This window comes from Callorhinchus milii, unplaced genomic scaffold (genome assembly GCF_018977255.1).
Source record: "Callorhinchus milii isolate IMCB2004 unplaced genomic scaffold, IMCB_Cmil_1.0 Scaffold14, whole genome shotgun sequence".
NCBI lineage: Eukaryota > Metazoa > Chordata > Chondrichthyes > Chimaeriformes > Callorhinchidae > Callorhinchus > Callorhinchus milii.
In genome coordinates, this window is record NW_024704755.1 from 1,705,714 (window position 1) to 1,732,980 (window position 27,267).

The 27,267-nt window shown below is 44.8% G+C and overlaps 1 protein-coding gene across 1 annotated transcript in view; it reads right to left on the reverse strand.

Moving 5' to 3' along the window:
- Nucleotides 1-543: 543 nt before the first annotated feature.
- wwox (WW domain containing oxidoreductase) overlaps nt 544-27,267 on the reverse strand; it is a 344,609-nt gene continuing 317,885 nt past the window's right edge. Inside the window, exon 9 of the mRNA XM_007889206.2 lies at nt 544-1,744. Coding sequence (XP_007887397.2) covers nt 1,556-1,744 — 189 coding nt within the window. The 3' untranslated portion in view covers nt 544-1,555. The remainder of the gene's footprint in view (nt 1,745-27,267) is intronic.

The window sequence follows — 27,267 nt, forward strand, 5'->3', positions numbered from 1 at the left end:
GGGTGGATGATCAGCCTCACTGCTAATAATGTTGGGGCCGGAAGCTCTTTTTGAAGTCTTCAGATGGAGCTGTAAACAACATGTTGGTGGCTCTATGTTTCAGAAGGGGAGGGGAGGGAGTGGGGGGGGAGAGGAGAAAAATCATGCTTCTTCATGCAAACCCCTGGTCGTGCATTGTTCCAAGACCCGCACCGCTCTCAAGCCCAGAATTCCACCTTGTCTCAGCCCGAGGGACCGTTTTGTCTCCCAATTCAAAACGGGGCACAATTTGGGCAAGGTTCGTAAATGCGATCTCGATTTGGAAGCCGGTTTCTTGTGTGGGAAAACTTTGGCTTGCAAATTAATAGTGGATTCAGGAATTTGAATAGATTTGATGTAGATCGTGCAGCATGGAAACAGGATCTTCCACCCTTTAAATTTCAAGCCAAAGTGGTCGGTCTCACCGGCTAAGACCAGGTGGAATTTCGGGCATTGTGTTCCCACGTGTGTAACTGAGTCACTTGCGTAAAGAGGCGAAAAAGCAAAGAGGAAATACGTTTTCAATAAGGTGCATTGAAAAATATTTAATGTGAAAGACATTTACAATGTAATTGAAGAACGTTTGGGATCCGCGGTTAAGGGACTGTCTCTTTAATGACAATTGACCCTTCGGAGGCTCGATCAGTAAGAATATTATACATAAAAGACAGAGCGGGTGGGTCCCACTGCGATGCTAAATCTTACAGATCATTTTTTTAATCCCTTTTAGCAATGTTAGCTCAGAAGAGTGCGGGTGAAGTTTGCGACATTTCATAGCCCCTGCCTTGTGATAATTAGCATAAGGAGCCTATTACAAAATGCTGCAAATTTCACCGCAGTGATTCTTTGCAGCCTGCTGTCTCTAATTTGTCTCGACTAATCAAACCAGAGCTAACGTTACAGAGGGGTGCAACCCTGCAGCTTTCTCAGAGGCCAAGCAGCAAATCTCCCAAGACTTTTCATTTTGCGAAAACAAACAGACAGACAGACAGATAGATACAGAGAAAGAAAAGGAGAGAGAGTTTCTTAGTGTTTTTTTTTCCAAGTCCCTTATCTTCAGGGAGAGGATGTGTGTACGTGCCTGGGTCCGAATGTATGTTTGTGTAGAGTGCGATTGTTTGTGTGGGAGTGTGTGTATTTGGGTGTGTGTGTATGCAAGCCTGAGCGAACGAGAGTGACTTTGAGTGAGCGTGAGTGCATCAGTACAAATGTGCGTGTGTTTCTGCGAGTGCAAGTGAGCTAGCGTGAATGCGAGTGTGACTGTCGCGCGTGTGTGTGTGTGTGAGAATGCGAGTGCAATTGTGTACGCAAATCCTTCCGCCTTGGGACGTCCTCTCGATGTGAGAGGCGCTAAACAAATGTAATTTGTTGCTGTGTGTATGGGTGTGCAAGTATACCGAGCGTAATCGTGTGAGTGTGTCTGTGTGTGAGTGTGCCTGTGCGGTGTGTATGTGTTTTGTGTAAGTGTGATTGTGCAAGCGTGACTGTGTGCGTGTGTGTGTGTGTCGGTGTGAGTGAGTGAGTGTACGGCTTATTGCTACATGATGGGGCTGCCAACCCTCTCCTGGACCAGCCTCTCGCTCAGCTCCCATAGGGCGGCTGCAGTCACTTGGTTCTGACTTTGCTGAGAGCTCAGACACCGGCAGCAGTTGTTGAAGTACATTCCTCCCAGTCCCTCCAGCTCTGGGGCCACGGCACAGTACACAGTGTTAGCAGCTCCCTGTTGCTGCAACAGAGTGGAACAACAACAATAATTAGAATAATAAACCCAGTTACATTCAGTTAATGAGGTTCAGTTTCACAGCCTCGGCCTGTAACGCATCGTGTGCAGCAGGTAACTTTGATGTCAGATTTATTCTGACAACCCTGATGTGTTTTTTTTATATAAAAAAAAGTCTCTGCCAAAAATATCAGCAAGTATTCGCTAATTAAGCACAAACATACAAAGCATGAGCATAGTGGCATGTGCCAAAATCTGTCCATTCCCCCTTCATCAAGCTGATTTAATTGTGTAAAGTCTGTCAGCGGATTCTGCCAATGTTACTCGCTGCAAAGTACGTCAAGTCCTTAAATAACAGAATATTACTGTTGGCAATTATACAACGAGTTTCCACCAACAACAACCAACCCCCCCCCCCACCCCTCATCTGCCCCCCCATTGTCAAGTCACTGGTTAAGCCATGTGACAGACAGAATTGGTTATAGGTACCTTACGACAGGCTTCACATTTTGTTTAGCTTGTTTTAGTGCAATGTCAATGCTGTAATGAGTGCTATAACTCACTTTGCTTTTGCTCTCTCACTGAAATTAATGGTAGCACGCGCTGAACCAAGCTAATAGGCTTTTGACCCACATAGAGGCTTTTAGACTAAGGTACAGGGCAATACAAGGACTGGCGGGCCTCTGAGATCTACTCGGATTGATTCTGTTTTTAAGACCACGTTTCTCTTTGAGACGTCTTTCTGAGTGCAATGCTCTGCCCTTCCCTTCCCTCCCTTCACCTCCTCCCAACTTCCTCTACTTCCACCTGTCACAGTGTGGGCAGAAGGCAATAGCCCTGAGCAGTGTCGGTGCTCGTTGCTAGTCAGCCCCTCTGTCTTTTCCCTCTTTTCCCCTCCCCTCCTCCCTCCCTCTTCTCAACGGGAGTCCCTATCCAATCCCCTCTTGAAAGTTACTATCGAATCTGCTTCCACCGCCCTTTCAGGCAGTGAGTTTCAGACCGTAACAACTCTCTGGGTTAAAAAAAATGTCTCCTCTTCTCCCCTCTGGTTCTTTTGCACATTATCTTAAATCTGTGTCCTCTGGTTAACCAGCCCACACCCACCAGAGGAAACAGTTTCTCCCTATTCTGCAGCCCTGATATTTCTGTCTTATTGATTCAGACTCGGGAGTTAGCGAGCTCTGCTTTTTCAGTGCTCTGAGCAGTGAGAGGCAAGTTCCAAATTAAAATGATAGATATACTGAATGCAGCACAACTTCTCTGAGCTTCTCTACATCGTCCTTAATCAAGTCTCCACGCCAGCTTCAATCCTCCCAAACATTTTACAAGCTGCCAGGGGTCGCTCGGGCAATCAATCTTATTCAGCGGATGTGAAATTACCTGCAAATCCGCTTGCAGATTAAGCAAAGGGTGTCTGCCCAATAAAGGTTCATCGTCCTATTTGGGGAGCCATTTATCAGGCGATGATCAGCAACTGATGCAAAGAGATTCTCAGTGTTTGACTCAGTTGTTTACCAGCTCGCTTGGGCTCACACACAGCCAAATGTGGTGGTAAAAGGGAGCCTTGATGTCAATAAACCCCTCCTGAGCTCTGTGGCATGCTTCAAAAACAGCAAAGGGCACCTCAACATTTGGCGTTGGCCAATATTAAATTCCTGCCCAATTTCTTCTCCAATTTTTTCCGCTCCGCCCTGGCCTTTAATTCCTTTTTCCTTTTGCTGTACTCAGCCTTCAGCACCCGGCTTGAAGTGGTCGTTATCCATGTGGGAGCCTTGGCAACGAGTGTCTGTTTGAGCTCCCAAATCCAAGGCTTGAGTGGACTTCGAAACAGCCTCAGTACAGGAGCAGGTATATAATACACTAACAGGTGTTATGACACTTCACCCCTGTTCCCCGTAATTCTCCCCCCTCCACCCCCCACCATACCAGCAAACCCTCCACCTCCAAACCACCAACTCTTCTTAGAGAGACAACCAGCGATCAACAGTCAAACCTTCATCTATGGAGATGTCTGCAGAGAATGGACAGTCCTGCTCTAACAGTGCAGGCAGGTTAGGGAGGAAGGGAGTGGGCTTAGATAGGGAGGCACAGCTCAGGAAACCGGTGCCTCAGAAAAGCGCTCCATAATCCTGACCCGTGTGTGAAGACCGCTGTATAAATTTAAGTTGTTGTTCTTGCCCCTTATTGCAATAAGACTGAGAAAGGTACAGGGCAAAAAAAAAACAGGAACCGTTTTGTGTGCGTGACTTTTGTTTGTGCAGCGATCGGTACAAATGGATAATTTTCAGCCCATTTACAGAACAAGAGAAAGAGAAGCCCAAGAGGATTAACACTTACATAATCTCTGAGGAAGTCTCAGGGGAGGATACGTTACCTAAGAAGATGGGACCACATCTTGCCAGACTCACTAATGGTGGAGATGTGTTTGTGACCGAGCTCCTGCCAGCTCCTATTTAGTTCCAATAATTTTTTTTATCTTTACAAATTCCCAAGTGGAATGCCTATATTGTATTTTAATAGTGTTTACATCATGCATATGCAGATAGCCGAAGAGAATAGGCTGTTATATCTTCTTCAAAGCCAGCGACTTGTATTGAAGTCGGTGTTTGAGAGAGAACGGTTATTAATATTCAGGGCACACCTGGCCAAGGTGAGGTGCAGCTTTTTTGGGGACAATTCTGATGTTCCAAAATTCCGCCCAGTCTTAGCCGTGAGACTTTGTCTTAAAATGTCTTAAAATTGAAGATCGGGCAGGAATTGAGGCAGATTCCGAAATTCAGTATTAATTCCGAAGCCGCTTTTTTCCGCAATTCATTTACGTTTGAAACACAGAAGCTTCCGAATTCAGGCAGAATTTAATGCGTGCGTCAGCGTGCGTGTGAGTGAGAGTGTGAGTGAGAGCGTGAGTGTGAGTGTGCGCGTGCGAATATAAATGAGGCCCCAATTCGTTGCATAAATTCCATCTCTGCGTGAGCGTTAAAATAATAAGGTGACTCCCATTGACATGTCTGGGTCAGAACAAGGTTATATTTCATAAGGTAAAAACGCCTGTATTGATTCCCATTATCTTACACGGAATTAATAACCTAATATTTCTCATGAAATCTGACGGAGACCCATGGTATCCTCAGCTTTTATAGATACCTCGAGAACCCTTCACTTCACTGTTGAGTTGAGACAAATTGGAGCTTTGCTTAGTGCTGCTCTGTTACTGTGACCCTTAAAGAGACACACACGTCTGATACACTGGACAAAGCAGACTCAATGGGTTCAATGTAGTAGTCTCTTTTTAAAATGTTGTTTTATATGTGTTTTCTTTTTTTAGCCTGATATTTTGGGGGAGCTATATTGCCTTTCCCTTTAAGGTCACTTTGGGGGCTGTAGCATTTCCCCGGGAAATGGGGTGGGGGGGTAAGGGGGAGGGAGAGAGGGGGCGTGTGGTCCTCAGTTATCTGCCCATTAGGAGCAATCCAGGGCTCTTGGAGTCACTCTTACAACCATCGTCCCTTCCCTTCTCAGGAAGCTTTTGAGAGGATAAAGAGGGGAAGATTATTCCCACTATTTAGTGTATCGGTAACAAGGAAGCATAAACTCAGGATTATCACTAGGAGAATTAAGAGGGAGGTTCGGAGATTAGTTTTACGCGCAAAGGATTATGAGAAAGAACACTGAACGCTTTTCTACACGTAAGTTTTGAGGCCAAGGCCGCGAAACGATTTTTAAAAGGGAATCAGATAAATATTTGAAGAGGAAGAATGTAAAGGGGCGTGGGGAATAGCACAGAGAATTTGGATTAATTTATTGCCGGGTGAGAGTGCAAGAGATTGTCTCCGGAGAAGACTGTAGGCTTCCGATGCCTCCCAACTCTTCCCCAAGTTGTCCCCGAGCCAGTTTCAGAACGCTGGTCGAACAGAGCAAACACGATCCCACTTAACTTTACGGTCAGCCAGTGACTTGGGTGTGTGTGTGGGGTGGGAAAGGGGGTGGGAATAGACCCCGATGGGGGAAGGGAGGGGAACACTGAGCTTCCAGTCCGGAATCTCAGTGTCAGCCATGGAAACTGGTTTGAATTAGATTTCGATTGAGATGATCGGATCGAGTGAATAATGGCCCAGCAGATATGGGAACATGGCAATGTAATGGATCAGAAAGTAGAATCCAGTCAGCCACCAACTGAGAAAAATACCATATGATTCTCTCTCTCATCGAAAGGAAGAAACTTTGCGTTATTTTAGCACCTTAATAATCATCAGAACATCTCGAAGTGCAGCGACTGTTTTTGTAAGCAAACGCGGTAGCCACGAGGTGAATGTGGAGGATTGTCGGCAAGGCAGGCTGGACCTCCGTCATCTGAAGGTCGGCACCTCCAAAAAAGCCCTCAAAAGTCCAAACCCCCACCACGGAGGAGAGAGAGAGATCCAAAAATCTATGCACCTCTCTCTCTCTCTCGAAGCTGCAAAAAAAAGCATCGTGTTTGAGAGCCAGTTGGGCTGTTCTAGATCAGCTCAAGAACTATTAAATCACTTTGATCTGGAATGTCCTGCTGAGGCACCTAACACCTTGGAGAGGAAACAAGGCAACCTCGGGAGCTCTGCTTGTCGAGTGTGTGTCTCGATCAAACCTCCATTCTCCTAACGAACAGCAATCTGATTAAGAAGAGAGGTCTGCTCAAAGCTGCCGAGCGGGAGGGAATCATCGAAACACTTGAGAGCATGAACGCTGCAGGGGGCACTATCGACCGCTAAAGATTTAAGGAGACGAGCGACGCTCATTAAAAGTGCCGTTCCCTTCGCAGTAAAAACCCTGTCATAGCTTCACGTTGAGATGGGCTCTAGTTCGCGCATTGCTTTGCTCGCAAAAGAAACATTCTGTTACGGCTGTAAAAAGGTGTTGACTCCTCATTTAGTGAAGGAATAGCACTGGTGGAAGAATAAGTTGTGCCGTCTGGTTGCCATTTGGTTTAAACCTATATGTAGTGTTAATGCTGGTGAATGAGTTAATAGATTTTTTTCCCCTTCCTTAAGGGGTAGTTGTACATAATTTGAAGTCAGCTTGTTTTGAGACCGGAAAGCAATACCGGCTCCCTGTCCCACGTCCCGCCCCTCCCTCCCCCACACTTATTCCAAGCTCAGTTATTCCAGCTATCCCTTACTCTGGGTCCGTTCAGCTTAAGAAAACAGAGGTGGCTCAGACAGAAGCCCCCTTTGCTTCGAGCGAACCCTCACGTCCCATTGTAATAAGGCTAATTCCCACAGTAGCTTTCGGAGTGCATTAATAATAATCGACACATTAAGGATTATGAAACGCTCTTTATTTGCTTGAGTGAAACAGCTTCTTAACCTAATTTACCCATTGACTCTCTGCGTTCACTGTTACTGTAGTTTATGATCCGAATGTGGTGGGGATGGGGGAGTAAGTGGTGGCTCACTCCCCATCCCCGACTATTAGGACCATAAACTACACTGTTATTGCATTAAGCTGCGTCGATATATTGGGAGAATGGGCACCCAATATATTGACACAACTTAATGCAATGATAGAGCTATATTTAAGAGGAGATTGGCAAATGTGTTCTTCCTTCCCTTCAGCAAAACTGGACTCCAAAAACTTGTTGAGGATGTTTTCTGGGTTGCTTCCCCCCCCCCCCACCCCCTCCTCCCCCCACTTAAAGCAAGCGAATTAGAAATTACAAGTCCTCGAGATTTCTAACGCACGATATAAAGTTTTCAGATCGTTCCTATTTATTTAAGCAGAGAATGAGCGTCAAAAAAAAGAGAGATGTGAGAGAGAGAGAGAGAGATAACGTTTATTAAATGGTGCTTGCTGTTTGTTTTCAGAACTTTAGAGAAAAGTCATGTTACTCGAGATATAACTGCAGGGTTGATGCACACACACACACACACACACACAAACAACAACAACAACAACAGAAACCTCAGAAAACAGGGTGCGACAGAGAGGTTCATCGCCAGGGTGTTGAGGAAAGGGTTTTATGTTTACTCAGTCTTCCAGGAATGCAACAAGAAAAGAATAAAAATTTCAACAAAAAAAGGAATGTATTTTGCAATAAAATAGATTAAAAACACACACGAGGCAAGTCGAGATGGAAGTAGTTTTAAGAAATACTTTTTTTTGTTTTAAAAAAAGAGTAACGTGCGCAAAAGGAAAAAAAAAGTAGGATTTCAAGAAGTATTAAAGATAGGTACTTTCTCCTGTGAGGTTGTCAGGTACTCGCTCATGAGAAATAAACAGTCACAGTTTCTCCCACAGAATATACTTTACAGTATAGTCCGTGTAGCGTTTCAAGACGTCTCGAAGACGCGATAAGGCGCTATATCAAATGCAAGGATTATTATTAGGAACACACACACACAAGTGTAGGGCCCGCTCTGTAAAGTAGTGTGTCTTCCAGGTCCCTAAGATACAGGCTTCATTAATATTTCACTGGTACATACAGTACATTTATACTATTTCCATAATTAATGACAATAGCTTAGGCACTGCCTTTATAAGGGAGAGAGCTCCATAGTTACTGATCTACGGGATGTTGATTACTCCTAAACTACAGCAGACCATTGGGTTTTGACACAGCGGTGGACTTGTCTTGGACACATATACTGTCGACAAGCACTCTGAACGCAAGGCATGCCACCACCGCTGAGCGTGTTAGGTTAGTGACCGTTCAAAGGGGTTAAACAAAAACCCACAAAGAAAACGAGGCATTTGATGCAAAAATGGTCATTAAAAAAAAAGGTAAAGAGAGACAGAGAGAGAAACACATTACAAAAGAATATGTTGCCTATTCCTTATGCTATTCCTCACAGCATAGACGATTTAAAGAGATATATCTGAAACAATAAAAGAAGTTCCATTCGAAAACAATCATGCAGATATTAAACTTAATGTGCATGTGATGAATATTCTACTACTGTACCATGAATTTTAGATCCGTACTTAAAAGCTGCCTTTTCCTCTCCCGAGTAGTGTGTAAATAACATGTAGAGTTTTCGCCAAGTCCGCTTATGTAAATAGATGTAAATAGAAAGAGCTATGCATGCTGAGCGAAATAGCGTATTTCAGATACTTTTATAATCTCGAGTCCTTATATGGCATGTTACTTCGGGTGGGCGGGCGGGCGGGGGGCTGGGGGTGGGTGGTGGGGTGGGGTTTGGGGCGTTTGGGGGGAGGGAGGGAGGGAGGGAGTGGGGGGGGGGATTTAAATAAATTAAAAATGAACCATGAAAAAAAAAGGATGTTTGTTAACACGCAATCGAAGATTCTTTCATGTCACACTGGAGAATAAAGACAAAAACTTTTCCTATTGTGCGGTCCGCTGTCATTTTTCCACTACGAGTCTATCCTTTGCAAGACTGTCTGGGGAATGCGTTATCGGAAAATAAATGTTGAGAAGGTGGTAGGACATGAGGCTTTGACGAGAGGAGGCAGTGAAGATTGTCCCCTCCTCCCGCTACTAGGAATGTCACCCAATACGTATGTGTGTGCGTGTGCGTGAGTGAGCGCGCGTGTGTGTGTAAAAAAAAATGAAAGAAAGAAACAATGGGATTGAACGGGAATTTTTTTTTTAAGGAATGTTAAACTTTTTTGAAATGAAAACAAATGGAAAACGACAAAAAAAAAACCACGACATTCGCAATAGACGGAGTGATTCATTTTTATCTGTGCTGAAAAAGATTTTGAATTTAATAAATAAATCTGACGACCCACAAAGATCTGTCTGGCTGTTCCTCTTTTTTCCCCAGTCGTTCGTAGTTTGGATTATTGAGTGCACCTTATGCTATTCGGGGGGGGGGCGGGGTGGGGGGGATGGGGGCTCTGTTTAATAGCAGTTCGCTTTTCCCCTTTATTATTATAATAATAATCGCATATGATACAACACCTTATCGCGTCGCCAAAACGTCTCAAAGCGCTTCACAGGAGTTACAGCTAAGCGTAGTGACTGCGTTCCTGTTGGCCAAACCGGCAGCAAAGTCCCGCAAGCGACCACAACAACTTGCATTTAGGTAGAGCGCCTTTCACGCAGGGCAGGGGCTCGAAGCGCTTGACAGCGGTGGGGCCTGGCGGCGAGTGGGGGGGGGGGGGGGTGAGGGGGGAGATGACCGTAAGCACGAACGAAAAGGAAGCTCTTTGCAAAGTGAACGACCAATTCTTTTTTTAAACTGAGCAATTGTCAGCCAGGTCACCGGGAGAAACTCCCTCCTGGGTTGAAACAGAGCCACGGGATCTTTAACATTCATGTGAACAGGCAGAACAACCTCTGTTTAACGTCTCATGTGAAGGACAGCACCTCCAACATTGCAGCGACTCCCACTCCCCTCTCTCCAGTACTGCACAGTGACACATGCCAAAGTGTTACTGAACGACTTTCCCAGGTCATGATTGATATGCGTTACAAGAGAGGCTGGCGAAACCAGGGCTTTTCTCACCGAGAGCAGAGGAGGTTGAGAGGCAAATGGCAGGTCGTTGAGATGCTAAAGGGGGGAACGGCAAAGTAAACAGGGTAACACTGTTTATTTTGGTTGGAGAATTGGTGACGAGGGAGCATAGCCTGTGGATTGTTAGCGAGGAAAGGGTGGAAGGAATTTCTGCACTACCGCAGAGGATTATTAGGGTTTGGAATTCCACGTTCCAACCATTGGGGTCAATGGGATCAGGCTGCTTTCAGACCAATTTGTGGTCACTTGAATGGGTTTATTTAAAGGGTGAGTGGTCCCAGGGCATTGCCAGAGATGAGCGAAGAAGGGAGGGGGAAGAGGGAGGGAGGGAGGGAGAGAGAGGGGAGGGTGAGTGAGTGAGAGAGAGAGCGGGGGAAAAGTTGGTGTTAGCCCCCTCTCCAACTGAGCATCAAGACCCACCCACAAAAAAGGACATGTGGGGGTTGCAGAGGAGAAAGAATCGTCAACAAGAGTAAGGAAATAAAAAAGAACTTAAACGCAATCAATTGGAATTAGATTGAGAGAGCGGAATGGAAAGTAAAACACACGACCTCTGCGACCCCCCGGATCAATGCTGTCCTTGCCCGCTGGTAATGGGAATGATGCTGGGCGCGTACTTCCTACCCAGCCACGTAATTAGTGACTCATTCTTCTAAATTAATTCCGCAGGGACGCAGATTTTGGTTTTTAAAGAAAATCAGTAGAAGTGCCTTAAAAATAGCAGCGATGGAGACCTGTCCAACAGAGGAGCGATTCGGAAGAACTGTAGGTGCTCGCCTGGTCTATCTTTTAATATTATTACTATTATTATAAATTGGTGCACTTTAGATCCCCGGCTGCAAAGGATAACAGCAACAACAACAACAACTTGCATTTATATCGCGCCCCTCACAGAGAGCAGCATCCCAGAGTGCTTAACATCCTCGATTCCTCGAAACGGAAACCGGACGTTCTGCGCTTCAACCCGGCGGGAACTGTACTCCATCCCAATGCACCCTTGGGTCGTTCCGAGTTTCCGACCAATCTCCAGTTCCCAGAAGGAATCCTCACTGGGAAAGAGCGTGGCAGGGCTATGTGCTAATTATCACAGCGCAAGGTACATTTTTCCACTCCTGCACCACATCTGCTTTATGTTATGTTTGCGTTTCGTCCACAAAATACGCAGTCAACTCACTTTACACTACATCCTGTGAAGCGCTTTGAGATGTCTCAGAGATGTGATAATGCAAGGATTATTAATATTATTATCGTTGCTGTTGGGCCTCACAAAAGGAACAATTTAGCATCATGCTTCATATTTCCACTTACACACGCGAGCCCGTATATGCATGCACACACACCTGCTATACGCCTCATTTCAGCCCACTCAATAGTTAAATATAAAACCTGTTCCCTGCCCGGCTGCTCACAGAAGTTTGGGTTTCAATTCGCTTGCCGAGAACTCAATGCTAACCTTCTTGTGAGAGCTAGCAGTTCAGAAAGCAAACAACACAATAGCCTTTGCCGTCGCTTAACACGGCCTTATCAGCACGAGGGGGCCAGAATGTCTCATTACAAGGCTGTGAATGCTTTGTGAGCGAGGGTGAGTGCATCAACACAAGATCTAATTACACCATTAGTTTGTCAGTGAATGAAAGATTCAGAGCAAAGGGTCCTTAACCCTCACGGCCAACCTGCTCCCCCTCTCCCCAAATCCAAAGCAAATCCACGCACTGGTGTGAAGAGACAATCATTGAAGGGGGGGGGTGGTGGGGAAGAGGTGTTTACACAGGTTTTGTTTACCCTATGAATCGACAAGCCCAGTGCCCCAGTGAACAGACAAGCTATCTGAACATGTTTCCAACTGAGTGACAGGTAGGGCAGATAAAGCAAGAGGTGACAGACAGCTGAACAGTTAGTGCATTCATTCTGCCCAGTGAAGCCAGCTGAAAGGATTTACCAACAAAAATACACACCACTTCAGGCCAATTTGTTCAACCAGAGGCTATAGGAGAGTAAGCCTTCCGATGGGATGAATAATAGTTGCAATCAATGTTTCACAGGCCCTCCTTTCTCTCTCTGCTCCCCGGGTAACAAAGAAATAAGCAACCGTCCTTGACACAACAGTAATTTATTTATTTATGTTTTTTATACATATATATTATATATAATATTCCTGATAAACTTCAAACTGCATAAACAACCACGGGGGTGGAGGGGGGGAACAAAATCAATTTCAGAATCGACTAATTCAAGAGATCAGTACTAGATACTTTTATTGAAAGCTCATCGCCACGCGAGACAACAATAACAACAACTTGCATTTACATAGCGACCCTCCTTCAGGGTAGAGCCCCAGAGCGCGTGAGGAGACGGGCGTTTAAGGAGCATCCAGCAACGTTAGGACAAGCTGCAATTAGTTGCAGTGGTTTGAAATGACTGGAGCACTAAAGCCAAACCCATTTGAAGAAAACCATATTGGCTTGGCTTTGGAAATTTCTTTTTCGGTTTAAGATCTCCTAACGTTCTTTCGTAGAAACAAATCTGCGTATGGTGAACCGAGGTGCAAGTTTCAATCTGTGCTGTTAATCTGATTCCACCCAAGCTCACACAATTCGAGTACTGCAATTGGTCTCAGCAACGAACCCTTGGGTTGGGGCTTGAAATTCCATCTGGATTTAGCTTGAAGACTATTGTCTTACGAGCCTTGCATATGTATTTCGTGTAGCGACTTATCACGTCAAAGTATAGTGTCTGTGTATTTTGTAGTCAAACGTGGAAACCAAATTACTCACAGCAATGTTCCACAAATAGCCATGAAGTGATTGACCAATTTTATCTGGGAGATCGTTGAGGACACCGGGGGGAGAGAAACCTTAACATTGACCTGAACATGCACAGAAGGACCTTGTGTTTAAAATTGCATTTAAAGAACGGCGCTTATTTCGATAAATGGGGAGGGGAGGAGAGAACTTTGCTCTGCCTCTCTTCCCCCTCTGTACTACATCTGGGATCGGAAACACAACCTGCAGAGAATCCTAATAATTTGGCCACTCAATCCACGACTGTCTGTGGGACGCTGCTGTTGGCTGCCGCATTTCGTCCACAAATTATACAGTCAATTCACTTTACAGTCTATTCTGTGAAACGCTTTGAGACGTCTTGAAGTCGTGATAAGGTGCTGTGTCAAATACAAGGATTATTATTATTACCACACAGGAATTTGAGTTAACAGCAGAATATATCGTTTTAAAAAGCGTGTGTTCCACTGTAAATGTTTTAGTATGAAAAGCGAAGACTTAAAAACCTAATCCCCTCAGATTTTACTACACAGTTCATGAAAGAATAGATCTTTTTCAAATTATACGGAGCATTCATCTATTGGTAACGAGGTGGAAACTGAATTGAGACAAATGAAGATAGCGAGTGCATTGGATTGAGGGAGAATCGTAAGGGATAGACTGACAAACGGAGCTGGGTGGGGAATGACAAACAGTCAAAGTGACAATCATTCTTCAGCGAGTGGGGGGAGGGGGGGGCCTTATAGCGCTTTGTGTTGATAAGATACAGCATGTGTCACTTGTCAAGTGTCTCTCGTCACACTTCAATGTGAACTTTGCCTGGAAGAGACACGGGGAGCAGTGAAGGGTATAAAAAAGGGGAGTGAGCATGTGGAAGAACTTGTGCAATCACTGTGACGCTGGGTAATTTTATCTATTAGGGGGCTGTAGGGATTTTAGATATTAAAAGCCATGATAACCATTTAGATCAGAGCGTTAACATTTTCTGGCGTTTAGAGGGGAAGAGAAGGGAAAGTCGTCCGAATCCACGGCTTTATTATGGAAGGGATAGATTTAAAAAAAAAGCAATTGTGCAGCTTTATCATTAACTATTTACCATGGCTCATTGCGTTTCTAAAGAAGCTTTTTTTTATAGCGACAGTTCCGGTTGGGGTGAAGTTTTGATTGGATTTAGGCTTTATTATTAGTTTCAGCTCGGCTTCCTGACGCCATTTTTCACGGGGTTTTTTTTTTGGTTCGTTCTGTGTAGCCCTTTATAAACATAAGAATAATAATCCGTGCTTTTGGTGCTGCGCCTCATCACGTGGCTGAGACTTCGCAAAGTGCTTCACAGGATATAATGTAAAGTGAATTGACTGTGTATTTTGTGGGCAGCCAATTACACGCAGCAGTGTCCCACAAACAGTCGTGGATTGAGTGACCAAATTATTAGTGTTTTTTTTGAAGGGATTATTAACCTCTGGCAATTTGAACTCACATTTTATATCCTGGGGTCGGTGAAGTGCTTTGCTGTTGGGGGCTGGAGTTCAGTAATTAAACAGGAATGAAATCCCTGAAACACACGTTTTTTTTTGTTTGAGTGAGAGGAGGCATCTCTCACAAGAGGTGACATTCCACTCAGGGCAGGAGGAGACACTGACGGAGTACTCATGAGAAGGCACAATAGGAAAGGCTGTTCCCATCCAGGAGGTAATTTAAACCTACAATGCTGGCGGTGCTGGGGAAATGGGCTCAGGCATTTATTCTGCATTTTATGCAGCACATAACACTGGCGAGTATTGAATGAGGAAAAGATAATTCACACATGAAATCTGCTTCTTTCAAAAGACCGTCTATAATTTGCACATTCAGGGATTCCAACATATTTAATCACTGCACAATATTTCTCTTAAAATAGATACACAACGCCTTGCAATTATGTAGAGCTTCCCTTCCACCCACCCCGACATGAATGTCTCTGCTATGAACGTCTGGTGGGGTGGGGGGGGGGGTGCGGGGTGATTTTTGGGGGTGGGGGGGGCTGGGTTGAGGGGGGTGGGGATGGAGATGATTTTGCTCAGTAGCTTCTGTTTAGCTGACATTGGTCCTCAGTTGCTGTGTATTGCTGAGGTCAGGTGAAATCTACCTATTGCCTATTAACTATTTTGATGGAATTACTGCAAGCTGATTTAGAAACAACAGGGTGAAAACCGCTCTGAGATGTGCTAATGGATTTGGATTATTCCACTCCTAGCCAATGTCCCAGCCAATGTCCTCCACCACCGGCATCACGGTGACCGCAGACACAGGTGTCAACCCAGAGCCGGCCAGGGCTACCTGTGAACCCTGACAAAGCAGTAATCTAGCAATGGTAACTCACTACTGTCCCCACGCTGGGGCCTACCCTGGCTCTGCTCATGTGGAGCAAAGTTACTTACAACAGTGAACAATACGAGTCAATGTTTGCCTCCTGAATGATAAATCACCTACTTTCTCTCCAACTTTATTTCCACCGGGACCAACCTTTGTGACAGTCATGAGTGCCTCATTACCAGCTGGTTAGGGACGTGAAGCACTCAGCTACACAGAATCAATCCAACGGAAACATTCAACTCCGAAACTGGGTCCATCTCTGCTCGGTTTGGAAAACCCTGAGACAGGCGGAAATAAGGCCTTAAAATTTGACCTGACAAAAGAATAAACCCAGCTGGGACGGGCTCTAAAGATACATCTATGAATAGTGTTGTTATAACGCTGATGATAATAATAATCCTTGCATTTCACGTCAGGGGAAGATCTTCACAGGATTTACTGTAAAGTGTAGTGACTTGCATTTGGAAGCAAAAACACGTAACACATAATAAACGTGAATATGATCTTCAAATAGTTACATTAAAACCTCTGGCCTTTTATTCCTAGTTTAAATAAAAAAAAATTTGAGTTGCTGAGTTACAACATACAGTCAAACCAGGTTTAAAGCCAAGGTTGCTGGATTTTTATATATATATATAGAGAGAGAGAGATAGATATATATATATACTGTGTTTAAAAAAAAACTAACATTGAAGTGACAATAATTTGCCGGGAATGAAAGGTTTTTACAGGAGAAGTGACTCGCAGGAAACATTATCGGAATCTCTAGGAGGGACGGGTAATTGAGTTGATTAGTGTGACCTTGGTCACCATTTGGGAAGTAACACTAGTCTTCGCTGGGCGTGAGTTGAGTTATAACCTCCACAGCTTTCCTTCCAGACATACAGAAGCATGTAATTTGTCCAGGACACATATGAGAAGTAGGCGCTACTGACAAGGTAATACACTGTGACCACCAGACCTTATCTGGCTGTTACTTCGGGGGGGTAAAAGGAGAATAAATACAGTGGAACGATAGCAGGTGAAATAAGACAAGCTTTTTCTAGACGTAATGACAAAGCTAGACATGTGAGATTCCTTCCTGATCTCAGACTGAAATAAAAGCAACTGGCTTCACCCACCTCACCACCCCTCTACTTTCTATTTCTCTCTCTCTCTCTCGCTCTCTCCCTCCATCCATCCCAACCCTTTCCTTTCTCTTTCTTTCTTTCTTTCTTTCTTTCTTTCTTTCTTTCTTTCTTTCTTTCTTTCTTTCTTTCTTTCTTTCTTTCTTTCTTTCTTTCTTTCTTTCTTTCTTTCTTTTTTTCCTTCCTTCCTTCCTTCCTTCCTTCCTTCCTAATACTCCCGTTGACCCGACAGCAAACAGGCTATGACCACCAAATGTGCGTGGAATAAATTATCCCTTGACACTCTGATATTTAATTATGCAGCTGTCAGAACAACCTTTCTAAATTCATTTTAATAAAGTGTAACTTTCTTCAAGGTTAGTGCCTCGGGAGTCACCTTCTGTGTCAGGCTGAGCGCTCTCTCTCTCTCTCTCTCTCTCTCTCCTCCAGGAGCTATGCATTCCTCCGCTGATGCCTGTCATCAGACTGATTGTAGATCCTGATAAACCCTGTGATGGGCAAGCAACCCCCTGTTTCACCGAGTATCTTTCATTCCACCCACAGATCTCCCTCCCCCCACACCTCCCCCCCACCTCCCTTGTCTCTCGTTCCGAATAATAGGGACCTGAAAGTCAGATGGGTTAGCTACAAGGGCGACTCACACACACACACACACACACACACATACACACACAGAACTCTGACCCTTTCCAGGAAGGTGTGCAGTAGTACCAGGATCATTCAAGATGCAGTTGTGCTTCTCCTTTGACCCTTCCTGACTGAGAGGCAAATTGTATTAGCAGATGACATGCCATTCATCTCCACTGTAGTTGCAGGAACATTTAGTTAATTAAATGATTAATAAAGTTAACACCGCTTTGTAATTTCATTTAGGCATGTTTCAAATCACATGACACTGCGCATGTGTGTGGAATAAGATTAGATGGGGATGGAAAGTTCCGCGAGCTGCCCTTATAATTGAGATTAATCTCTTGACAATTTTGACCTTTCCCTGTTATCACGGAGCTGTGTTTTTTTTCTAATGGGTCCCTGTCTATCTGCCTATCTGCAGATCGCAATGAACTGTCTGGTGATTTCAGATACAGCCACACAACGAGCGAGGAAGGATTAGGTGGAATACATAAATAACTCCCTCATAACACTCTCTCTTTACTGAAGTGATCACTTCACCGGAAGTTTTGGTTGGTAATGTTTTCGTCTGGGGTGAAATTTTATGCAGCATTTCCTGATTACTTGAAACGCCTAGGATCGGAAAGGGTAGGATAGGAGTCACACAGGATTGAAAAATGTTACGTTTCATAATGGATTGGATGTGTTCATTACCACGTCAAATCTGGTACCAAACATTGCATTATTCACCCCACAATAGTGATAGGATTAGGCTTTTGGGGATATCAATACAATATTGATACGAATGGACATTCTTAAAGCGCCTTTCACGTCGGGAGGTCGTTCCAAAGTGCTTGACCTCGTTGGGTGAACACCCGAGCTGAGGGTGGGAGACGAGGGCGTGGAGGGGGTCTTAGGGATGGAGGAAAGATGACCGAAGAGGTGGGATCTTCAGTTTAGCAGCTCCTGAGTAATGCTGTCTAACCGATGAACAAGGAGATATACTGCCACATTCCAATTTCCCAAGCAATATCAATTCTTTCTGAATCACTTAGATATGATCCATGTGCGGAAATTTACCGTCAGTGGGAACACTTTGCTAAACACAGGGAAAAAGGGTTTGAGATGATTCCTTACTTAAGCAGCCTCAGGGTGAAATATTAGGTACGAGCTCAAAACACAGCATCTAATTACAGATCCCATCCTGTAGATTAAGATAATATATTTCTGAACTCTGTCACGGCTTTTCATTTTTCTCGGCTATTCGTTTTAGCTCAGTGTTTAACGTTACACTCTTCCTCTGACTGAATCTCTAATTCACACAACAGCAATTGCACTGTTTTAGGAGTCGCTTTGTGTGCGCGTGTGTCAGGGGGAGGGGGGTGGGGGAGAGAGAAATCCCGAACACATGCCACAGTCCTGGGAGGGGAACAACAATTTCAAATCAGGTTTCTCTCTTGCGTTTAAAGAGGCAGCTTAAAGCGAGATAGCGCGAAGTACTGTTTCAAAGGAACGTGAAGACTGAAATCCCACCTGGTCTTACAAGAGACTAATTCTTTTTTAAAATGGTTCAGTATTGGGGGAAAATTTTTAAATTCAGTTTTTAATTTCTTTTCAAAACGACGTAATCTTACAACCACAATGACCACGCGGATTTTATATCGCGCCTTTCACACGGGTTAATGTCTCGGAGCGCTTAAGTAGTTTAAGTTTCAAGAAGGTTTACGTGAAAAGACTCCGTAGAAACCTTATCAACAGAACAACAAGAAATTACATTCAAACAGTGCCTTTCACACGAAGAGGGAGTCTCAAACCGTTTCACACAACTGACTGGGAGACGAGCTTGAGGGGTAACTGGGTGGGCGAGGGTGGGGGTGGGGGCTGAGGTGAGGAGGGTAAAGGTTTTGAAAGCACAGTCGAAGAGAAAGAATTTGAAGGCAGGGAGGGAGGGGGCGAGGCCGAAGGGCTCCAGGATGGAGTTCCAGAGAGTGGGGGAAGAAATGGAGATTCAAAAGCAACGAGGCTTCAAAATTGTCTTAAATGTGTGCGTTATTTTTTTTCCTTCGTGAGAACATCAGTGACATTTTGCACATCATTTTCTTCGTCGAGACGCACTGCCAGTTAAGAGACTCTTGTCAACCTTTCAAAACCATTGCCTGAGGCACACAGTGACCTATCAATCTTCCCCTCCCACACCCTCCCTCGTAGTCTAATTTAAGCACCTCGGATGCCCTGCTTATAGAAGCCGCTATTGTGACAGAGCAACACTTCTGATAAATGCTCAATGCCCTTCATGGTTGAGAAAAACCACAGTTACTTACATCCCACCACAAGCTGTAACATCTGATGCACAAAATAGAGTTGGTTATTTTGGATATTGCTAACCACTGAACCTTTCACATGTCTACCAGAGGTCAGGAATCTTAATAATAGATAAATAGTCCTTACATTTGGTACAGCGCCTTTCACCTTGGGAGGATGTCCCCAGGGAGCTTTGGCAGGTTAACAATAATAAATAATAATAATCCTTGCATTTGATATAGCGCTTTTCACTTATAAAGTTTTGTGACCGTGTGTTTTGTGGGTCTTCAGTTAGCTGGAACCTGGCTTTGTTACCTCTCTTCTCTCCTCTCTCTTTCCTTCCGCCGTGAGAACCAAACGTGTTGCCATAAGCAAAGCCCCCCCTTCCCCTTCCCCCTCCGTAGGTTGTGATAAATCCCTGGATTTACAGAGAATGCGGAGAGCAAGTGTGAGACTCTCCCACACTGTGAAAGGATTTCTTCACGCTACAGAGGGCTTATTATTATTTTATTGAAAAGTGCAATGAAGATTTTAACTGTCTTCTTTTAATACAAAATGTTGTTGTTTTGGAGACAGCAGAGGCCTGAAATTCCATCTGGTCTTAGCCTGTGAGACGACACTGTCGTTCTATTTAAGATCACACAGGATTGTGGAAACTTTTCAATCCGGTCGTCGTTTTGAAGCTTTTTTTTCCAATAAGAAAAAAAAACAGTATTCAATTCAAGACAGGGTTTTAAGAATTCATGAGAAATCGGGTACAATCTTAAATTTGAAGACACAAACGGTCTTACAGTGCTACGAACGGGTGGAATTTCAGGTCCCGGAGTTGCTGAAACAGAAGGCAAAATCTGGATAAAAACAAACACCAAAAAAAAAAAGTGCCTGACAGGAGCTTCACCCTGCACAGCGAGCATTCAGTTAACAGAGTAAATGCACAAGAAGCTGAAGACAGAAAATGTCTATTGGCTATTGACCTGGAGTCAACTGTGCTCACATCTGGATTGACAAGTGGGTCGGACTTCTTGCCTGTAGAAACAAGCCTGAGATAAGGCTTTGCCTGTAAAATGTGCTGGAGTCTCCGGGGATCTGTAATAGATTTGATGCCCTCTGCTTCCTTTCTCCAGAGCATGCAGAACATTTATACATTTGATGCCTCTCATTACGGTTCACCCTTTGATGAATTGAAGCACTTTTTTTATCGGGCAGAACGGACAGAGAGCGTAAAATCTCACCTGTGTGTAGGAGAGATTTTAGAAATGACTTTCTCCAAAAATGAATCCCTCTTGTTTCCTCAACGAAGTGTGTGTGTGTGTGTGTGTGTGTTTGTTTTGTGTGTGTGTGTGTGTGTGTTTGTGTGTGAACGACTTCTTTGTAATCAAGAACAAGTGGGTTTTATATCAGTAAAAACATGGAGGAGAAAAAGCTTAAAACAAAAGACAATAATAATAATCTTGTCATAATCCTCGTCAAAAGCCTCAAAGCACTTCACAAGAAATTGCGGTCAAGTGTCCTGACTGTGTATTTTGCAGGTGAACACTGCAGCCAATTTGCGCACAGCAACGTCCCACACACAGCTACGAATTGAGTGACCGGTTCTATCTGAGGGATTGTCGGTCAAGACACTGGGAGAGAGAAACTCCCTTCTCTCTTCGAACAGCGACGCGGGGATCTGTAACAATCGCCTGAGTAGGCAGTCGACGCCTGAGTTTAGGGTCTCATCCCAAGGACGACGAGTTATTAACATATTATTAGAGTTTGGCTGATCTACACCCTTTAGGATCTTGTAAGCTTCAATAATATCTCCCCCGAGTGTGCTCTTTAGTGTGAATATTCCTAGTTTGCGTAGCCTCACCTAACTCTGGAGCTTAATTCCAGCTATTAATCTAATCGCCCTTCACTGTAACCCCTCCAATGCCTCGATGTCCTTACTGTAATACGGTGACTGGTACGGTAGCCATGGGAACGTAGCCAAAAACTCACCAAACAATAGCACAGCTCAGGTATTTGTACCGGTCACCAAAACTAGCCACACATCACGTATCGAGACTCGCTCCCAATTGCCACATAATACGCGTGTTTGCGCAGAATATACTACAAAGTGTATTGACTGTGTATTTTTGTGGGCAGAACGCAGCAGCCAATTGCACACAACAGTAGTGGATGAGTGACTAAATTATTATTATTTCTTCGAGGGATTATTACCCCCGGAAAGCAATCCACCAATCGACTAACGATTGGGTTCCTACCTACTGCTAGGTAAACAAGGGACGTGAGGAAACTTGCCTCACGTTTCTCCCCGCCCGGGAATCGAACCCGGGTCCTCTCACTTGCGAGGCGAGTGCTACAGGACGCCACAGAATTATACTCAATGGTGTCGAAATGAACGCCACAGGAGAAAGTTGGTCGGGAATGCCCACCACCGGGAGCTGAGCTGATCTCACAACTACCTCGGTCTCAGCGAGCAAGTCAATGGTCGGTGGTGAGTACCAAATCTTCAGCGTGTCAGAGCACACCTGGAAGCTATTAAACCTGCGTTTCAAATCCTGTGTTGAAAGAGCACTTTAACCACCAGTCATCACCCTTTATCCATTACAGTAACCTTGAGCTGAAGGCACTGTTGAGCCAAATGCAAACAAAACCATTCAATAACAGCCATAGCTCTACCCTCGGGGTAGTGACAAAGGTCAATAGCCAGCCTCTGGGGAGAAGAGAACTGCTGGGACATATTGTATTTGTGTGTGAGTGAGTGAGTGAGTGAGTGAATGAGTGTATATGTGTGTGTGCACGTGAGTGAGTGTGACTGTGTGTGTGTATATGTGAGTGAATGAGTGTGTATGTGTGTGTGCACGTGAGTGAGTGGGACTATGTATGTGAATGAGTGAGTGTGTGTGCGTGTGTATGAGTGAATGAGTGCGTGTAAGTGTGAGTGTGCGTGTGTGTGAAGTGCGAGTGTGCATGTGTGTGTGTGTGTGTGTGTGGGAGGGGGGTAGGGCAGACACGAACACGCATGGCAAGATTTCTTGTCCTTTCTCCCTCCTCAAAACATGTGCACGTTGTCCACTCGATCACTTTCACCAATGGGAAACTTAGCCACCTATGTATTTTGACTGCACTGGCAACGATCAAGTCACATGCACAGACACACGCGCACACACACACGCGCACACATACACAAACTCTGAAAAAATTGCTCCGCAGGTCTAACAGAAAGAACTCGCATTTTATGGCGTTTTCATTTTTGTCAAGTGTAATACTGCCTTTTGTAAGGCAAATGCAGCGGCTATTGTTGCACACAGCGAGCTCCTGCGCACAGTCAGGGAGTGAATGGCCAATTTATCTGCAGGTATGCCGGTCAGAAGATCTCGTTCTGAATGCTGTCGTGGGATTTTGATTGTCCACACCGACAGGGAGGCAAGGCAATACCACTGTTGAACATCCCATCCGAAGAACACCACCACTGACAATGCAGCAATTCTTTCCCCCCCCACCCACCACACACCCACACACACACACACACCCTTGGCTCTCACCCCAGGTACCACCTTGCTCCCCAGCCTATCTGCCCAGTACAATGTTGGGCTGCCTGCCTTGACTGTGAGGATCGAAAGCACAATCTTCTGACCCAGAGGCGAGAGTGCTATCAAGAGAGCCAGGATGAGTCTCAGTGAGTGTTCCAGAGCACCTCTGCCCCAGTGGCAAGCTGTCTGCTTATCCTTTCCAATGTCTGCCACAGGCCAAGATTCCTTCAGGATATTTTTTTCAGCTGCATGGAAATTGAAACACGTTCTGATTAACCGTTGCCTATCAAACGCTTACATATAAGACCCCAGTCTCGGATTACCTTTGTACTACGTACAGTCCTTTAAGACCCGCCTTGCCAGATTTTCTCCGAAGGCTTTGTTACCCCGACTGGAAATCCCGTTGCAAAATTGCACTGAAAAGATCGCCATTCTTACCGATCAGCACAAGCCAGACCTGACTACCTGTTAGTGTTCTGCCTGTTCAGGTGGACGTTAAAAATCCCGCGGCACTATTCAAAAAAGAGCTGACGGTTCCCCAAATAAAATGGGTTCATGGCCATTTGTGGGCTGCTGCTTTGTGCAAAACCGGCTGTCTCGTTTGCCCACAAAATGCACAGTCACTGCATTTCACAGTGATTCCCGTGAGGCGCTTTGTTTGAGGTGTCCTCCTGATGTGAAAGGCGTTGTATCTTATGCAGGATTGTTTTTTTTAAAGAAAATGACCAATTCACTCCTGTCTTGTGCCTTGTGCAACAGACACAGTAGTTTGAAATGTTTGAGTTGTAATGTCTGTGTTTCCCTGCTTGCTCTCACCCTTTCCACCTCAGCGAAGGGCTTGTCCAGCCTAACGCTTCTAAAGCACCAAACCATTCCAACATGTGATTGTTTTACATATTTTAAATTACACTGCAGGTGATGGAAAGATTGGATAACACAGTTTATTTAAATAAATCAATGCCTGTAATAGACAGGAGCTGAAATCAACTCTGCCTTTGTTATATTTTCCATAATAGAATCTCGACAGCGGCAGAAGGAAGCAGACTGGATCAGTGAAGGTTATCAGTGCACAGGACTAGAGGTTGTGCTCTGAAGCACTGGATTCCTAGCAAAGGACACAATGTGCAAGACCCACAATACTAACCTTCGCTATTCCCTGACACAAACCCCAAACCTTAACAAGTCTCTTACAACCACAGGGGCAAGATTATGTTATGTTCCTTAGTTGATAACAATAATAATAATGATCCTTGCATTTGAGATAGCACCTTATCATGACTTCGAGGTGTCTCAAAGCGTTTCACAAATTATACTGTAGAGCAAATTGACTGTATACTTTGTGGGAAAGATCATTAGAATGTAGTTTAAAATCCAATCTTCAGGAACGCTGCATATTTTAGCCCCCTAAATGGTTTACAGCACTGAAGTAGGCCATTCAGCCCATCATTCATGTGCTGGTGCTAACCCCTTGAATTACAGTACAATACAAATTTACATTTATACACATTGGGACAATGTCCCAATGCGCTGCCAAAGCTACACAGTCTAATCCCATTTTCCCCATGATTTTTTATAAGGTTTCCTTCCCCCACCCCAAATATCAGAGAAATTCCCGTGTAAATTCTGTCAATGGACATGGCTTCAACAGCTACTTATGGTAAAAACATTTCACCCTCCGACAACAGTTTGCGTGCAAAATTCTTCAAAGTTCCCCCTTTTTACTGCCATCTCTCATGGACATGTAATCCCCATACAGTGTTGGGAGAAAGGAAACCCTTCTTCAAAAGCCACTTCACATGCCTCACACTGAGCGAGTTTACAACCACCTCCACACACACACACACACACCCACTGAGCTGCTTCTCAGGTCACACCGACGCAGACAGATAATAAAAATAATAATGTAGTGCGTTTGATGTACGTGGGTATTCAGGTGGGTCAACCGCTCGTGATCACACAAAGATCATGCAATCGTCTTCAACCTTTCCAGCTCTTTGTTCGGCAGTGTTAACCTTTTACTTCCTGCCCGGCTGTTAGCGCTGTGCTTGTCACACCTGGTTCGAACCTGCTCCACCGTCTGAGAAGGTTACAGAGTTCAGAGCGAGGAAGAGATACAATCCAAAGTGACAACAGTTTAATGGTAAAATACCTCCATTCCTTGGCTCTATCTCTATAACCTCCTCTCTCCCTGCAGCAGTATCCGCTGCCTCCACTCTACTTGGTCCGGCCTCCTCCGCGTGCCCCAAATCCTCCACTCTACCATTGGTGGCCGTGGCTTCAGCCACTATGCCCCGAAACGTTGGAACTCCCTCCCTCAACCCCTACTCGCCCCCTCCTTCCCCATCTTCAGGTCCCGCCTGAAGACCTTCCACTTCGACCGCGCCTACGGTCACCTTCCCCCTCCCCCTGGCTCGGCCTCGGGCTCCGCCATTGCTAAGCACTCTGAGAAGTTGCCCGGTGTGGAGGGCGCTTTATAAGTGCAAGTTGTTGTTGTCATTGTTGTTGTTGTTGTGGCTGTGGGCACCTGTCTTGAATGATTCAGTGCAATTTGCTGTACCTTGCAAAACAAACAGCTTGTGCAGCTCCAGGTTAAAAGGTTGGATTTTGTCGTGCGAAACACAGACAGAATGGGCCTGATTCTCTTACGTCACAGTCGCAGTGTCGAAATCTAGTTTTTAATTTAATTTAATTCTTTTTTCCCCCTTTGCCAATTTGCTCCCTATCCCTTTCTCTGAAACCCTCCCAGAATAATAATAATAATAATAATAATAATAATTATCATTATCCTTGCGTTTGATTTAGCGCCTTATCACGTCTGCGAGACTTCTCAAAGCGCCTCACAGGATATACTGCGGAAACACACCTTTTCTCCCAGGGTCCTTTTGGTCAAGTCCCTTAACTTTCCTTTCTCCCTATTTACCTATGTAGCGTAGAGCAAAGCGCTCTGAGACGCTGACGCCAAGTGAAAGCCCCCGCGCACGCTGCTAAAACACAACCCCCCCACTCCCCCCCAAAAAATAATGCCCTCTGTGACCTTCAAACCAAATGGTAGTGTTTCCATTTAAATAGCAGGCACCAGTCTTTTTTTAAAAAAAAACCCAAATTGTGTTACCATTTTAATGTGATGCACACGGCTTGTTTGGCCCAGCGCAAACTCACCGTGTGCAGCGCAGAACAAAAGTGAGTCCACACACACAAGCCAAAGGTTTTGCCTGACCTTTGCTTCCAACGCTTATTTTCCCCCCAATCCATTCTACCGCCCGAACAATTGCTCTTTTGTGTCTCGACTGTGTAGGATTAGAGGTCACACTGGGCTTTGCAAAGCAGAGCTTTAACCCATGTTGCTCTTTCACACTGAAACGCAAGAACAGGCTGTTGGTTATGGGACCAGCAACGATCTACGCATCACGTTAGAGATTCTCAACCCGCTCACAAACTCTCTCGGTTACAGAATGAGAACAGGTCCATTCAAATGTACTTCAGGGTGTGGGTGTCGATATTAAGCTATTATCAACCACAAAAAAAAGCAGCAACAAAAACTTACATTTGTACAGCGCTGGGAAGACGTCCCAAGGTGCTGGACACTCGGGGATTTGGACTTAAGAGATACTCAACTTGCTCACAAGCACAAACTGATTTATAATACTCAAATGCGTTAGAATAATAATAATAATAATCCTCGAAGGGTTAAGCCCTATAACACCCACGGTGCTCTTGAAGTATTATAATGAATAAAGTAGTTTATTGCCACCTTCCAGCTGCTGTTAGCAACTCCTCCAAGTGCGGAAATATTTCACAACATTTAACGCTGAAATGTCTTCCTTTAACTTTGTCTTGTTATATCTGTCAGCCTGACTCACCTCTGGCTCAGAAGGTTGTGGGTTCAAACCCTGCGTGCTGAGACTCTGAGCTCATAGCCTCGGTTGAAATGCCAGTGCAGTAATGGATTGTCGGAGGTCCCGTTCTTTGGATGAGAAATAACCTCAAAGAGGGGGGGTTTAACCATCAAAAAGGGACACAAGGAGGCTGCTATTTTTAGCATAAGTTAACCTGGAAAGGTAGTTTTACTCCGGGTGTGTGCCACTGACCGGTGCGATTGACGCTCCCCAGATGACAAGCTCTCGATCCTGGCTGTTTTACGCGGGGACAGTGCCAGAGCGAGAGAATCTGACGCGAAAGGGCAAATCACTCAGCACCATTCTCTTCTTCCTGCTAACAGCTGGTCCCAGAGTGCTGCTGTCACCCGATCGGCAAGAGACGCAGACTAGATTTAAGGAGCAACAAAACAAGACACAATGCCACCCCCCCAAAAAAAAATTGGGGTCCATAAAATAAAATGGGGCTTTATTACTGAATAGTGCAAAGAGAATTGAAGTGTCCTGACTGTCC